Source organism: Sinohyriopsis cumingii, chromosome 10, assembly GCF_028554795.1.
Source record: "Sinohyriopsis cumingii isolate HCF-2022 chromosome 10, ASM2855479v2, whole genome shotgun sequence".
Classification (NCBI taxonomy): Eukaryota; Metazoa; Mollusca; class Bivalvia; order Unionida; family Unionidae; genus Sinohyriopsis; species Sinohyriopsis cumingii.
This window is the reverse complement of record NC_142970.1, coordinates 100,259,154-100,277,080: the sequence shown is the minus strand read 5'-3', so window position 1 is coordinate 100,277,080 and position 17,927 is coordinate 100,259,154. Positions and strand designations below refer to the sequence as shown.

The following is a 17,927-nucleotide window of genomic DNA, read 5'->3' as shown; positions in this document are numbered from 1 at the left end:
CTTATTTGAAAATACTAGAAGAAATAATTAAGAATGACCTGTCGTCTTTGATGCTATTAAAGTAATGCTGGAATTTCTTTCATACTCATTTGGACTTGGGTATGCTGTTCTTATTTCTGAAAATGTTTTAGCAAATAAATCTAGTCACAGTAAAAAATGAATTATCAGAAACATTGGAATTAAATATGGACTGTTCAGCCGATATAAATTTTTAAAAAATTGCAAACGTATTTCTGAAGGATTAAAATATGAATGCTTGCCTGAGTATTGATCTAATTAGTTTCGTCATCTCGGATTTAGTTTCATGCCACATTGTAGCACACATATAGACTTTGGGGGTTTCAGATGAAGATGATAGGCTTGTGTCTGTCTTCTGACTGTTAACGGTCTGAAACAGAAAGTCTCTTATTGCACAACAGTATAATTATATCCTCTTTAGGAAACGCTGCGGAATGAAAATAAAGAGGGATACATGTTTAGTTGAATGATAATTAATTTATACTACACGCCGTTTGTTAAGACGCAGTAAGAAATGCAAGAAGAAACGAGATAACGTTTTAAATGGCAGTTGTTGTTGTTGTAGGGTTTAACGCCATTTTTCAGCACAAGATAGGCTATACATGGCGGTAAATATAACTGGTGGAGGATGAACCCTGGAAAAACCAGGGAAGAACCACCGACCCAAGAGAAGCTGCTGGCAGGCTTTCCCACATACCCACGCTAGCCTTGGACTCGAACCCACGCAGACAGATGGCAGTGATCTGGAACGGTGAGCGCTTTAGACCACTCGGCCACTGGGGGCCCCCTAATGGCAGTTAATATAATTATGTTGAAGACCTTTTGTATAAAGTATACGATAGACGTGTATTGTAAGTAAACAAGTAGGGATGAATATTTTAAAAGTTATGTTTTTAGCTTTATAAAAGCTAACCTGAACATTAAAAGATAAGAATGCCAAAAATTGATGTAGTTCCCTGCATCTATTACATAATAAGAAATATTTGCCGCTTTTTTTTTACAGTAAATCTAAAACAACGAAAATGTTTCATCATTGTTTATGGGGTAAAATGATGAGAAAGATGTAATACGGGTAGTTGTGTGTGTGTGTGTGTGTGTGTGTGTGTGATTTGGACTTATAACGTAGCTTTAATGCTTTTTCCTTCATATATGTGAGATACCTGCGGTGTTTCAGTCTATAGTGATGTCTAGCACTGGGGCATCATGTCACAGACATATAGCTTGATGTACCACACAGTCACATTATCCTGACAGGCCGACCAGTCAAAACACTAACCCTTTAATGATGAACGCGTAGCAAGGCAGCTGTTAGTACCAGTATTATAAGTCTTTGGTATGACACGGCCGTGGTTCGAAACCCGCGACCTCTCGCATCCGAGGCGGACGCTCTAACCACTAGGCCACCGAAGCGGTCAAGGGCAGTTTTGAAGTAAGTTTAAGGTTTTAAAATTATTCGCGTTCACAGATACAAACTGACCTTTCCATCGTCCTTCTTGTCGGTCCCTGTTCGTATGAAATTAAGTGTAATAGACTGGTCTAAAAGGACGCCACAATAGACGGGTTTCGCAAATAGTCTGAAACACATGTAAGAAATTAATAAGTATGTGAGTTCGTGATTCATGCGAGTAAAGATAAAAAAAAAACTAAAATAAAAACTATGGCTTCATTGATATTAGTGTGTAGGTATACACATGAGTTTGTTTCTAAGGATGTTTACATAGATTTTCTGCCTCTTTTTGAAACTATTTACATATTTAGTGCGCAAAATTGGTGTTGCATACATTCGCTATGCTGGACAATTTTCATTGATCAATTATCATTATTTGCATATTTTAGACAATTGTTCGCACGAGACAAAAACGGACCATTTAAATATAAATATAAATCAGTCTTTTATGTCAGTCTCGTTCTGCATTATGCCACTTAAATATGTTAATACTTTTCGAATACCACACAGATTGATTATTAAACGTGTTCTATACGGAACTTATACTCACTCTTTTGATTTTCTGAGACGTCTTTTGTCAGGTCTCCAGATATGCCACCTGATTATCACGAGGGATATATATCCACAAATACCTGTCAAATTAAAAGGAAAAGATGGTCCATATAATTCAGTTTAATATTTTATAAATCACATCAGAAATAATGAATGCAGTTCCAAAGAAACTTATTGGCACAAACACATACACATACACACTCATATACATATATACAAACACGCATATATATATATATATATATATATATATATATATATATATATATATATATATATATAATAGAGTTATCACAACAACTAAAGATTATGCTGAATTTTAAGATACGCGATAAAAGTGATAAATTGTGCATAAATGCTATTTGTAGTTCATGTGCAATGCTTCTTTTGCTTACTTATTAGTTCTATTATGGGGATTAAATATTTATGAGTATCTTATAGAAATCTGTGTCTTAGTAATGTTTTATTATGATTGACTATTAACATTGTATGCCCTTCAATACACTTGCCTTGTTTCGGATTAGTTTATTTTAATCCTATTTTAAAACTGAGTATTATCCATTATTCGCCTGAAACACTAGCACCACTTTACACACAGAAATAACTACTTTCATCGTATTCATTGTTTGACGTATTAAATGCTGAGATTTGCATTACTTTGTGGTTGAACAATCTGACATATTGCTTACATTTATTAGCTTTTTTAGTTGCCGCCGTTGTTGATGATGATTATCATAATCCTTCAGGTGATGATGATGATGATGATGATGATGTTGTTGATGGTGTTGGTTGAGACGATGACACTATTGATGTTGATGGTGTTTATGAGTTACTGAACAATGGAAAATTTAATTTACCTGAAACAATCACCATCCAGTAGCTTGATGACCGGAGATAATTCAAAAGATTGGGGGGATCTGTATTCACTATTTGGTAGGAGAGAGCACACGAATTTTGATCTCGATTTAAAATCCAGAATAAAGCGGCCAGAGCTAATGGGGATGAGAGTGTGAGTGGAATTGATACACAAGGAATTTGGGCGACAATTTGACATCCAAGTTTTACAGCTCTGTAGCATGCTCCACTACAAATTATTCCTACAGCTGCAACAATCAATGGCAGATAATTATTACACTCTTCAAAGGATATCGTAGAAGACAGTACACCTTTCCCGACTCCATTAGCAAACGTTGAATTGAGATTCGAACGAAATAGTGTGTCCATGCATTCACTAACCTTTGAACATGGCAGACCAAACAAACATATTGGAACAAATAAGGTTATTATTACTTTCCACGAATTAACCAAAATATCGAAGTTTAATTTTCGCTCGTTTCTAGCTCTCAACACATCCGACAAACATCCAAGGGAGTTAATTTTATTCTCTGCAATATACTGTGAATTAGTTGTATTCTCATGAGAATCGTGTTGCGGAACACGTTCGGATTCCTTTCCATTCTTTTCCTTATCGAAAGCAAAATAATTTTCCCACCAGTAAATTGAAATGAAAATTGGTGACAAACAGATCGTTATTATTTGCAAAATCCTCGTCTCTGTTTTGGTTTCAAGAATGTAGTACCCACAAGCGAAACCTGAAATAGTTTATGGAAAGATAATGAAACTAAAATTTTCAGAATATCTGAAAGCGAGACAGACAATACAAGATATATTTGTCCATCATCTGAATTTATTAATATGATATAATAAAAGAAAAAGAAAAAATATTCTATTTTCAGGCACTATTCTCAAGTTACTAAGGTGTATATTTCAGTGAGGCAGTTCTTAATTAATTCAGTATCTTAGAGAGAGTAGTACATGCCTCTCATTATATTAGAACACGATGCAAGAAATGACATAGTTTATATTTATTGCTTTAATTTTCTCAGTAACTAATACAGACTCCCAAGTCACTGCTTTTGATAAAAATATGCATGCTATTAAATTAGACATTTCAATGGACAAAATCTACTTAAGAAATATAATTATATTGCAAAAGTGTCTGTTCCGATAATTTTTACGAACTTTGTAGTTTTGCTATGCCTTTTATTGCTTCCGCTTTAATAGTGCACGCTTTCATTTTTTTGCTGTTTCTCAAATCAGGTAGAATGGAATTATTAAGGAATTTACGAACCATCGAAGAATCGTATAATAAACTTATTCCGTTATTCCGTTTTTTATTTTTTTTCTCGAAAGACAATGCAGACAGAAAACCTCATGCAAAAGTATGTTACAAATGATCAAATGTTTAACATAGCTTGATATCAGGTTATGGTGAAACTATAATGCAAATCAATGAAGACGACACAATCCTTTAGAATATGGTTTTCCAACAGACAACATGTGTGAGTGAAGCTTAAAAACTAGAATTAGTGCTTCATCAGGTACACATCCATAACATTTTATTCAGGTCAATAATTATGAATACACCTACTTTAAGTATTTTCATGTTAAAGTCGAGGAAAAAGTATACATTATTGTTATTACCTGACGCTTCTGATCATATAGCAATGAGCGGAAGGTGTTGCGAGGAGTCATGTTGCAACATGCGATCCTAAAATCCAAGTAAAATATATTCAGGTAGTAAGATGTAATGTTAAACACAAGTTCAACTTTTCCTTACCAATTGCAGCCACTTGTAATACCACAGCAAGTACACGCAATACTATCCAAAGGCCAGGATGTGATTCGTCAGAGAAACGTTGGAAAATTCCCAAGAATCCTGGTATCGTTGCAACGTGAAAACATACCAGGATGCCGGCAATTGGATCGATACTTGGTAAAAGTACAAATGCCATCAGGCAGAGCCCAGTAGAATGGATGGTCTCTTGTATTATTATCTGTTAAAATGAGGTAACAGTTCAAGTATAATGGTAAACATGATTGCAGGTGTAATGGCTGTCGAACTTACAGGCAGAGCAGTATTAAAACATTGATAAATATTGCACTGAAAAATGGTTCATTCCTAAAACAGAATCAGAATCAGTGGCTGAACAAGAAGTGGTGGATGAGGAAAAAATAAGAATATAACAATTTTATCTGCTTGACCATGCAAAGTTAAAACGCTCGCGTTAAAGAATGAAAATTAAAGTTACCGTACATATGTTCAAATATATTCATTATTGGGGGTTTAAATATGCACTGCATAGAGTTATTTTGTCTTTTGTTACATCTTTGACTTAAATAAAATGCTAGTGCCCTATGATCTTTATTGACTTCTCATATTCATTACATTTTGTGTGATACATGTTTTATTGAATATTCTTTTACCTGAGGAAAACCCTTCCAAGAAGACTCCCATTTTTTCTTTCGAAGCAGGAGTTGCCATAAACATGCCATGATCGAGAATATGTATGGAGCTGATATGATCAACATCAAGGCCCAGATCCACTGCACATTAGTTTCTCGAGTTTTGTATTTCAAGGAGAAACCAGCCGTCTTGTGCCACCAATATGAATCTGTGTCATTCACGGGTGGCAAGATATTTGATGTTATTAGAACCAGACAAAGCTTTGAAATTATGGCTGTAGCAAGAACAAAGATCGAGATAAATATGCAAACTATGATCTTTATAATCACTTCTAATGTGCCCCAATTTCGGTCACTATGACTCTCCATTCTGTCATCGTCTCTCATGTCCATCATAAAGTCCCATAGGTGTTCTTGTGACCTGAAAACATATCATATTTACTCAAAGCATGTTTTCGGTTCCTCTTTAAATTAATGTTCAATACAAAGATGATGTTACTAACATTTACTTTCATGTATTAAGAATCCCATGACGCTGATACACATATCATATCAAAACAATTCATCCGACTGTTCAAATATATATATATATATATATATATATATATATATATATATATATATATATATGACTCCTGTGAAAACGTTTTTTATGATCAACGTATATGAGTATTTTGTTTTTATTGTCACTTTATAATGGTTGTCATAATTAAGGCATTAGCATTAGCAGCTTTTGTTAATTACTAATTACTTCTGTGAAATTTGGTATTAGTCCTTTACTATATGGAATATATCTTATTTGTTATAGTCCATCAACATTTGCTTTTGATGGAAAGAAAAATAGTTTATTGCTCGGTACTAATTTTATTGGAATAGTTAGGCTTGGTGTTTTACGGCACATCGACACAAGTAGGCTATAAAATGCCTTGCCTAAGGACACAACACTTTAGCTGACTTGGGCTGGTAGTATATGAATAGGCATCCTTTCGATCGTTAATCTGAAACGCTAAACACTATGCCAAAGCGTCTGTCGTGTTCAAATGGCCTTGTCACTGTAGAATTTATTTTCATTGCAAATAAACCTTGTCATTGTGAAAATACTCCTTTTCATAAGTATGTTTCATTGCTAGCATGCATACATTTTAATTAAAACAATACATGCATGTGCAGTTTGTCATGTGTAGAGACAACAAATCACGATAAGTGACACGCCATGGTATTGACCTGCAGTGATGAATTTATTTGCAAGGAAATCAACACCTATAAAATTAAAATGTAAGCGGAAAGATTCTTGTCGTATATCCCTCACAACATAGACTGTATATTACCAACATATGTAAAAATCGTATTTGTTTTGCTTTACCTAAATTGGAGTAAATGTAGAACATTAAAACATTTTTTGATAGCTTGTTTTGAATTGATCATACCAATTTTCGCACCTGCTGAAAGAAACTGGTTCGTAATAAGTAATAACAATGAGTACATTTTGTAAATGAGTATTGTATTAACGTCGAATTAGTTTTCATGCATCGTACTTTTAAATGAAGTATAATCAGATCGTTTTAATGGGCATATCTTCTATGCGGTTATACTGTAAACATAACAGGACATTAACTTATATACTAACTTTTGCCTTGTTGTTTCACCCTCATAGTACTTTTTCTTTGACTTTCGTTTCTGTTCAGCTTTCGTTCCCTTTTCTTGCTTACCACCGACTTTCTTCTCATCTTCGTCTATACTACCGACGCTACCATGTATACCCTTATCTTTCTCGCTCGTCTTTAATGTGCTTGTCTGACGTAAATACAAAACAATCTTTAACGAAAATATTAATATTCTTGTTCCTATAGCAACACTGTAACAGACTGTGATAATCAAGCTATCATGCATTGATACATTTAGGTCATCTATACAATAAATCCAGGTAGAATATTTAGCACTTAGTTCTTGGCACTGCAATCCTTTCTTTGCTTGTATATACAGAGCATGGTTGGGCTGATGGCAGTATAATTACAAACGTAATTTACCTTTTTGTTGTTTATTTTGTCTTCTACTTTCTTCATTTTATCCTTTCTTGACAGATATTCAAACACGTAGCAGTCAAGACGTTTTCTCTTCGATTTTGTATTGAGTGTTTCTATTGTGGATGAAAATTGGTTATTACAACGTCCCATGATCAATAAAGATGTTCAGTATGACCAATTACTTCCGTTTTCCACATCCAGTTATACAAAAGTCATCATGTTTCGATAAAAGCCGACTTTTAGAACAGATAAAAATAGCAATGATAATTATGATTGATTTTATATTCTGCGTCTAAATGTATTTTTTTCATCAAAAAATTCATTGAAACGGTCTGGAACTTACTGATTCTTGCAAAAGACAGACGATAATGAAATAATTTTATACATTTTATTTGAAGTGAACATAAATGTAAGAATATATTTATCATATGGTGTAGAACACAATGTTTATTCTGTGAAAGTGCGAAACAATGCAGTGCAGTGACCCTCAGGCAAAACAGAGGTCTCCAACATAACGTTTATGCTTATATGTTATACAGACGTAAAAGTCGGCTCAATCAATGCTGAGGTGGCAATATTTAATTATTTTTTTAATTTTATTTTGTTCTTCAAATGCTGATGCTCAACATTAATAACAAGCTGAGGTAGTATTCATATGTGATGCGTGTGAGGGGGGGGGGGGGGGCGGGGTGTCGAGAGACGACACTGGCACAGTCTTCACCTATCGGACATTGAGAATTTTTTTTCCCTAATCCAGAACAGCTGTCTAGCTGGCCTCGCTTATCAACAGCTTTTATGATCGACAGTGAAACCTGACGCTTGATCAATTATCGATGAACGTCAGCGGGCGAATCATCGATGGTGCCGTGTACAACAAGACAAGCAAGAGGTTAGACATTTTAAAATTAGCTTGACACTAGAAACGAAAATTCTTGTTCCAACATTTTAACCAACAAAACTCACGGGTAACATCAGCAGACGTACCTTTAATTAATGCATAACAAGGTGAATATGGGCCATAGTTACAAATAGACTGAATACGCTACAAATATATTCAATCAGATTACAATCAGATCTCCACTGTCCTACGTGAAGATCTGACGACGGCCGCTTAGGGGTTATGTTTTGGTGACCTTTGAATTAGCCAGTAGAAATATAGCTTTCAGAAATCTGAACATGAATCAAATCGTTTGGTACACACTCGTGCTCTTCAACACACTGTTCAGTCTCTAAACGCGAAATTATTATACTTCGATTGATTGGCTGATAACATTAGCGAATATGGCAATAACATAAGTTACCAGAATATGACCCCTAAGCGGTCGCTGTCAGATCTTCATGTTTAACAATGGAGATAAGATTTTAATTAGAGTGCAGATATATTAAGCTGTAAAGATATATGCCTTTCAATAGCTCAGTAGATTACACAAATGTCACAAATGATACCATTTTCCAAACCCTACACGACTTGTATATTAAAGAATTCAATGTAAAGCGCACTACATCGTCCACAAAGGAAAGAACTTGTTTATTTTAAAAATGGACCTACATTTTAAAAAGTTGCATATTATCTCTTTATTGAATCATATATTCAAAGCGTGGAGATCACAGACTTTCACAAAAAAGCCGTCTACATCGTAACATTCGTAACAGGGTTGATGCATAACAAACTCCGTCGTCGTATAATTGATGTCGTAACGAAAGTTGCATTTACCTGCATGTAACCAACGAACTAATCTCAGATTTCGCGAACACTCAATAGCAAATAGGTACATCTTAATTAAAATTTTCTGAGCCTCGATGCTTCGAATACATCACATAATACAGCTTACTTAATATATCCACTTGAAAATATTGTGGGTACAGAAAATCAAATGTTGATTTCTCTACTGTTGTAATTATTTACGTGTAATTATGAACAGCAGGAGAAGGACTATTATTTCAGCATTCATATGTTTCCCAGCCCAAGCACGGTTTCGCTGTTCTAGTGGTTAGAGCGTCTGCCTTCGATGCGTGAGGTTACGGATTCGAACCCTAGCCGAGTCATACCAAAGACTTATAAAAATGATACTAATAGATGCCTCGCTCGGCACTCAGCATTAAGAAGTTCGTGTTAGTATTGATCGGCATGGTGTCAGGATAATGTGACTGGGTGGGGCATCGTTCAACATGTCTGCGGAATGATTCCCCAGTGCTAGACGTCACTATAAACTGCCACACTGCAGACATCGTAGTGATATGACTGAAATACTGTTAAAGCTACGTTAAAAATCTAGATCGCACAAACACACCCACACTCAACATAAGCCTAATGATTCATTTTTCAAAAAGTATGATCCTTTACTTTGTTGTATGTTTTAATTGATAAAATCAGTACAACTTACATACGTTGAGATGGTCCCATCTTCTACGAGCCCTTGCCTTTCGATACTATGAAAGAGAAAATTTATTGATAATATTGGTATACAAAATTCACAATACACATCTTAAAGTCAGTCTATATCACTTTATAAAATAGATAAAAGTGTCCCGAACTCGTGCCTGCTAGTTTGATTTTGTAAAACGTTTCACGATTCATTTTAAAATACACATTTCATGACGTGCAGTTAAATCATTTACACATTTTATTTTACTTCTATAGATAGATTTAAATTGAGAGGTAGATAGCTGTAGACAGATAGATGGATAGGAAGATAGAATATAACTATTCATCTATACATTTCGCATGCATATGTTTCGTTTTCAAGTCCATTAAATTCATAGTGCAAATCGGATAATACGTACCGAAAAAACAATTTGTTTGCATCTTCAAGACATGAAGATAATAAACTTGCGCGTATTCTATCGTACCTTTGTTGTGCTTTCTCTTTAGATTTATTATCGTCATTGGGTTTATCACTGGATCTTTTTCTACGTCGCTGTCTCTGGGATCGGACTTTCGTTCCGTCTCTCCTCTCATCTTCCTCACCAGTGATTTGCTTGTCATCAGCTTTCTCCTATATATATATATATATATATATATATATATATATATATATATATATATATATATATATATATATATACACACACACACAGAGGGACAGAATGAAGTTTTTGTGACGGAAGCATTATATTTTTCCTTTTGCTACTATAGCGTCTACATATATATTCAGTTACGTTCGCTCAGGTCTGTTCGTTGTTGCAGGAATATAATATTGACATCAGTCACATGCATATTTTACTTATAGTAAAATGAAAGGTTTTTAGTGTATATCCTTCATTTTAATGAGGGGAAGTGTTATGTGTATTTAATTTAATTGTTTGTCTGTTAGTTTTAATTGTTTTAAAATTTCATTACATGTTATTTAATGTATCATTGTTTGCTGGACTTGACCTTGTCCAGCATTTAGTTCATTTCTGCTTGAATGGATTTTCTTTTTCATTTATGTAAACTATTAACACTAGCTTCATTAGTTTCTATAATTATGAGCTTATTAACCGAATTATTATTTATGTAAACAAGAAGTAGTAAATATGTTGATGAGGGTCAGGGTTTTGGAGATTCCCAAGTGAATGTTATAGGCTATTAAGTTGTAAATATACAAGGCTTATTAGATCATTCTGGGAAGTTATTTTCAGTTAGGTATCGGTTGTTTATAGAAAATGCAAACTGTGTCCTCAGGTCAAGCAGAGAACTATATTATCTTGTGACTGTGAGGATTTTACAAGTCATGATTTAACATCTAGCACTTTAAATTGTATTACTTTGTGACCAGTTTGTGTGATTTTATTTTCTTCAAATTATTGAATTCAAGTGAATTTTTTCTCTGGAAATAATAATAATAATAATAATAATAATAATAATAATAATAACAATAATAATAATAATAATCGTCATCTTCGGCACTTTAACAACAGGCCGGTTCCATACCATTGATATTTCCTGTACGTTGTTCACCGAGACTTCAGTTCCTTTTTTTCAGTCCATCAGTCCTATAAAAGAGTAAAGGCAGTTTCCAGCAAGATTAAATAACATGTAAACATAGGCATGTTCTTCATTGAGCACTAACATTTCATTACAGGTAGCGATATGCGAGATAATGAAGAAAGAAATTGAATGCTAGGAGGTATGATATGAAGCAACAATAAAGCATTTAAAATGATGCAATGTTCTTTGGTTTATAATTGTTATAACCCTACCATCAAGTTTATCTTTATTTCAGTTTTTAAATACAAAATCCAGCGTGTGTTGTCGGGAATATCTAATTTTGTGAATATATATAATGAATTATTTGGCGAAATGGAGAACATTGTATTGTCCTGAGTGGCGACATTTATATGCATAGATCATTTAATTGCATGGATTTTATTTTGTTTTCCATACTTTAGCAATGCATTTGTTGTTGCATTACAGCATAGATGATTAAAACTATCCTAATTTTACAAAACTTTTAGGACCGCGATCTTTTTTCAAATTTAGCTTGTACATATTACTTCAGGTTGCATCTTTTTTCTTCATGTTAATGACTGTTTTCAAACGAAGGTCAATAGATTTTATCTTTCTTAACACATTTGTTTCTAGGATTGATACACTGAAAGTTGTTGGGGTGTAAGTGCTGTGGATGCCTCACCGGAGTTCACATCTATGAGATTTCAGAGTGTAAACTCTTTCAACAAAACATGTTAGTTTATGTGAGTGTCACTCTATTTCGATTTCCAATCGATGCCCGATTTCTCATTTGTTTTCTAAGACAATTATAGTTGTGTTCAGAGTTAGAATCGATTCCACACATAATTCTGTTACTATATTTAATCAAGAGATTTTCCTAAAAATGTTCCCGCTTATCGTAGATTGTAAAAGGCATAATATATTGCAAGACTGACACAGAATATCAAAGGGCAATGAGTTTAATTAATCTGCAAGATTCATGTAGAAAAATAATTTAAAAAAACATTTCATTATTTCGTGCATCTTATGATGGCGTATCTATTAATACACTTATACTATTGTCTCTTGAGTCTTGATATGTTTTACGCAATGTTCGTTCTAAGAGAGAGAGAGAGAGAGAGAGAGAGAGAGAGAGAGAGAGAGAGAGAAAGAGAGAGAAGAAGAAGAAGAAGAAATAGAAGAAAAAGAAGAAGAAGAAGGTAATGTAATATGCCTAAATAATGGACATGCAGATTTTAATAATATATTACTTGTCAGATATATTTTCTAGCTAAACAAAGTAGTTATAAAAGTAATATCCCACTGTGGCGGTGTCATTTTGTATATTTCAAAATACCATGTAAGAATATGACATAGTTGGAACCTATCTGAAATTTGGATGAATTATACCACAACATTTTTATGGAACGCACAATACACATTCCTCTTGTTTCGGTCTTTATTTACTCCATCTGGCAGAAATCAGCAAGACGAAGAAACATTGAACGAAAAAATAAAAGAAGGAAGATATATGAATAAAATCCGATGCTCTGTGCGTGGCAAGGGCCGAAACAAGGGCGTTTTTACGTTTGTTTAGCATTCATCAGTTGCCAATTACATGTGTACGTGTCAAGGTACATGGCAAAGTACATGTCAAAGTATTGTCAATGTACATGTCAAAGTAATCTCAAAGAAATGTCAAAGCATATGTCAAAATAATGTAAAAATAATGTCAAAGTAATGTCAAAGTAATCTTAAAGTACATGTCAAAGTAATATCAAAGTACGTGTCAAAGTAATGTCAAAGCACATATCACAGTAATGTCTAAGTAATGTCAAAAGACATGTCAAAGTACATGTCAAAGTACATATCAAAATACATGTCAAAAAATATATAAGTCCATTTCAGAGTAATGTCAGAGTATATGTCAAAGTCCATGTCAAAGTACATGTCAAAGTAAATATCACAATAATGTCTAAGTACATGTCTAAGTATTGTCGAAGAAATGTCAAGGTACGTATCAAATTAATGTGAAATCCTTGTCAAAGTAAAGTCAAAGTACATGTCATAGTAATGTCAAAGTACATATCAAAATACATGTCAAAGGAATGTCTAAGTACATGTCAAAGTAATGTCAAAACAAATGTCAAAGTAAAGTATAAGTAATGTCAAAATACATGTCAAAGACATGTAAAATAATGACAAAGTACATGTCAAAGTAATGTCAAAGTACATGTCAAAGAATATATCAAAGTAATGTCGAAGTATTGTCAAAGTAATGTTAACGTACATGTCAAAGTAATGTCAAAGTAATCTAAAAGTACATTTAAAGGCAACGTCAATGTAATATCAAAGTAATGTCAAAGTACGTGTCAAAGTAATGTCAAGGTATGTGTCAAAGTAATATAAAAGTACATGTCATAGTAATGCCAAATAAATGTCAAAATAATAACAAAGTACATGTCAAAGTAATGTCAAAATAAATGTCAAAGTACATGTTAAAGTACATGTCAAAGTAATGTTAAAGTAGTGTCAAAGTAATGTAAAAGTACGTGTCAAGGCAATGCCAAAGTAGTATCAAGGTAATATCAAAGTACCTGTCAAAGTAATGTCAAAGTACATGTCAAAGTAATGTCAAAGTACGTGTCAAAGTAATGTTAAAGAACATGTCAAAGTACAGTCAAATTACATGTCAAGGTAATGTCAAAGTACATGTGAAAGTAATGTCAAAGTCATGTCAAAATACATGACAAAGTTCATGTGAAAGGAATGTCAAAGTACCTGTCAAAGTAATCTCAAAGTACATGTCAATGTAATGTCAAAGTGATGTCAATATAATGTCAAAGTAATGTCAAGGTACGTGCCAAAGTAATGTCAAAGTACACGTCAAAGTTCATGCCACAGTAATGTCAAAGTACATGTCAAAGCGCATACATTGTATGTGTTAAACGCTCTACCACTGTTTTAATAACAATATGCATTACATTACTAAACGACGTAGAAGCTAGAATTTGATGAAACAGAAAAATAAATTTAAAAAAGACGTCTATCACATGCATCGAATATAACGGGCCGTCATGTCTCGAAATAATATGCAAATTTGTGCAATAAACACTTTTAATATTATACTATTTATATCAGCTTGCATATAAATGAATATATAATCAGACTTCAAGGGATAGGATTTCTAACTCATTTCCCGTAGAACGTAATATTAATATAATTATAGTAACAAAATTTTGTTTTCTTCATTTGACTGGCGTACAAACCATCATGGTTCCATTCAATAAAAAAAGAGAAATTAGTTCAGCCTTGTAATACAGGTGATGCGCAGTATGTTTCAGCGCTTCGCAAGGGGACTTTCCGGTCTGCACCGGAAACTTCAGTTTGCACCAAGAGTCCACATGCTATATTTTCCAAAAAGTCAATATTTTTTTGTCACCGATAGCAGTTTGAGGTTTATGGATTGAACAATGGGTGAAAATTAAATTAAATTCATTAACTTACCAATGGTTGCATCTTAAAATATTTAGTATTCTGTATTTTATTCCCTTGGTTATCTGGCAGTAAAATAATTAGTGATCCGATACCTCAAATTAGGTTGGTAGTCCTGCTTGCTGAGGTTGCCCACTCAATCTGAAACGAATGTGTCTTTCCCAAGTCAAAATCATATAACTTGATTGCAAGAGAGAGAGAGAGAGAGAGAGAGGGAGGGTAGTGGTGGTGGTTAGTAGTAGTACTCAGTCTCTTGTCATTTTAAGTAAATACTGATGTTAATGTTTGCAAGTATATTTTTATCCATTTGTTTATATAGCACCAAGTTCTTTGTTGTGTATAATGATTGCAGCACAGCTTTATCATCAGCCTCTTATTCATCTTAAGCTCGCTCTTTCTTTGATCTTCTTCTTTCTTTCTCTCCGTCTTCCTTGTTGTCATCAACGGTTGCACACACATTCACAACATTACACACACAGAGAGAAAGACCATAAAATATTGGAATATATGCCATTTTTAACCAAAGCATTGATATTGTTATCAATATGTCCTGAGAAAATATTAGTTGCAACATATGAAATTCCAAGTTATATACATACTGTAGTAAATTTAGAGTATGTGCACTTGGTTGTAGTGCCCCGTTTTAAGCAATTCTTAGATTTGTGTGATTACTTGTTTGATTATTGGAATTCGGCGCCATGGAAATATTCCTGGCCCGAACTAATGAGCTAATGAATAGGAGCAGACGTCACGGAGTGAAGTGTTACTGTGTTTCCATGATGTTCTGGTTCACTAGTAGCGAATTCCGACCAAACCGAATGAATGTCCCTGTCGTAAAATAGTACATATTAAAATCTAGTGGTATACATTGGTAGCGTGACTGCAAGGACAGCACTTAAGGTATTAAACCGGTAAATTACACAAGGGCATAAATAAAAAGGGACTTGGCAGAGACCGTTAATGTCGCCATGCGGGCGAATATGGCGCAGTTATATCGGCGAAATGTGCCTGGAAAGCATCATTGACTGGCCTAAGGTGGCGGAGTTAAAATAGTTCCCATTGTTAGGGAGTACTCATATATGTTCTAAGGCGTGAACGGTTGGTGGTACGGAAACATAATGAAGCCAAAACACGCAGATGTACGGTTGATAGATAGTTGGCAGTTTGGTTTATCTGTGGTCTTGCATTAATTAGAGGAAAATTTAGGTATAGAATGGACACGTCGGGCTTTCTGATTTACAACTGAGTTTGTATGGAAGTCTTTGGAAAGTCGGGGAAACTTATGACTTCTAGCGAGAATCGCGCCAGGGTTTGACAACCGCTCGGTCAAGTAAATACCCGTGTGCGTGTAACAATACATTGATCTCATAGCTGAAAGATGGTTGTTGTCCAATGACATCATTTAACTATTTATTTCTTTACTTATCGTTGACGATCAAGTCATTAAAATGCTGATTACACAATAAATCTGTTATTATTATTATTATTATTATTATTATTATTATTATTATTATTATTATTAACTAGTATCAGTACTAGTAGAAAGACGTTATTCTTACTGTGTTTATAACTTTTACAATAGTTCCAAGAAGAAGAAGAAGAATGATAACGACAATTTTTACTGATACGACGACCTTCCCACTTCACTACTATTACTACTTCTACACTTGTCATTTTAATTGGACAGAATATAATTTCCTTCCTTATCAACATTCTTATTTTTTTTATTTTAACGGTGGAAAGGATTATGTTATAAGGTGTCATCCGAAGAAAAGAAGAGGTATCGGCAATAAAGGGTTTGTCCATATTAATTCTAAAAGAATACATGTGGTTGTTTTTATTTCTAGGAGAACCGTAATAACTGTTATCGATAATTGCGAACCATCTTCATGAGTGTCATTGAAAGTCGACCATAATTACTGAACAGGTGTGGGGTTTTTCAACTGTCATCTATTGTTACATTATTAAGTGGTGTTGTGTTACTGTGATGTACTATGACCGTTACGAGTGTTATCGTTATAGGATAGAGATAGTACATCGTGCTTATATTTTTTATCAATCAACCAGTTGATTTGAATTGAGACGATTTTCATGCATTTATCCGTTGTAAAAGGCACGTACAATACTAGCTTTACGGAGTCCAATAAACAGATGAGTGTGCGAGCCAAAGTGATAGTATTAGATTCGCAATATATGCAACATATACACGTTGCCACACATGTATAGGTAGCCCATGATTATCTCCTTGTTTTAAAACATCTTAGAGGCTGGGTAGTAAAGGTAGTTAACTCTGCAGCATGAGTAATTACTGGCGATTACTAAATATTACTTATCCCCCTTAATCAGGGTCTCTTGATCAGTAGCAATTTTATGTGTATATTAAAACACGATACATATGGATAAGATGGAATTGACTACATGAAAAACGTCGTATCATACAAAAAATAAATAACATTCGATGGTAAAAGAGGTGTGTGTGTGTATGTGAGTGTGTGTGTGTCGAATACAGGAAGAAAAATATGGTAGGGGTTGTTAGAAGGGACTAAACACAAGGGTGCATACAAAATCCAGCCTAGATACACATATTACTTGGTGAGCATACTTAAAGACTTGTATTTAGGTTTAAACGATATCCAAATATATATGTCCATGTTTAATTTAAATTCCATATAGAATATGTCGGTATTACCACCACGTTATTAGCTTTACCCTTTCTGCGCGAAGATTTCATCTTGACTCCTTCATTCTGGTGTGTGTGTGTGTGTGTGTGTGTGACTTTGAATTTTTAACGTCGCTTTAACAGTTTTGCAATCATATAACTACGATGTAAGCAGTGTGGCAGTATATAGTGATGTTTAGCACTGGGGCATATGCCGCAGACATGTAGCATGATGTCCCACCCAGTCATATTATCCTGACACCAGACCGTACAGTCGTAACACTAACCTCTTAATGCTGAGCGCAAAGCGAGGTAGCTGTTAGTACCATTTTAAAAGTCTTTGGCACGACTCGGCCGGTGTTCAAACACGCGATCTCCAGCATGCGAGGCAGACGCTTCCTTCTGTTGACTTGGAAAGCGTTTATTGTTCAGTTTCTTGTATAAATAAGTAATCAAATGGGTTTTGACGTTGAAGTATTTATAATTCTTTCGTGTGTGTGTGCGTGTGTATATACCCTGTTGTATGTTTGGCACACTCTTTTTATTAGAACATATTATCTTCATTAACTCAACATA

The 17,927-nt window shown here is 34.1% G+C and overlaps 1 protein-coding gene across 1 annotated transcript; it reads right to left on the bottom strand.

The window, feature by feature from the left end:
* Nucleotides 1-241: 241 nt before the first annotated feature.
* Nucleotides 242-11,266, bottom strand: LOC149790722 (chitin synthase chs-2-like). Its single transcript, XM_089973254.1, has 10 exons — nt 11,201-11,266; nt 10,138-10,283; nt 9,672-9,717; nt 6,891-7,057; nt 5,285-5,684; nt 4,638-4,854; nt 2,875-3,609; nt 2,016-2,097; nt 1,496-1,592; nt 242-388 (listed from the first exon to the last, which is right to left on the bottom strand). The coding sequence occupies exons 1-10, from the start codon at nt 11,201-11,203 to the stop codon at nt 242-244; spliced, it is 2,040 nt and encodes a 679-aa protein (XP_089829380.1). The 5' UTR covers nt 11,204-11,266.
* Between the last annotated feature and the right edge of the window lie 6,661 nt (nt 11,267-17,927).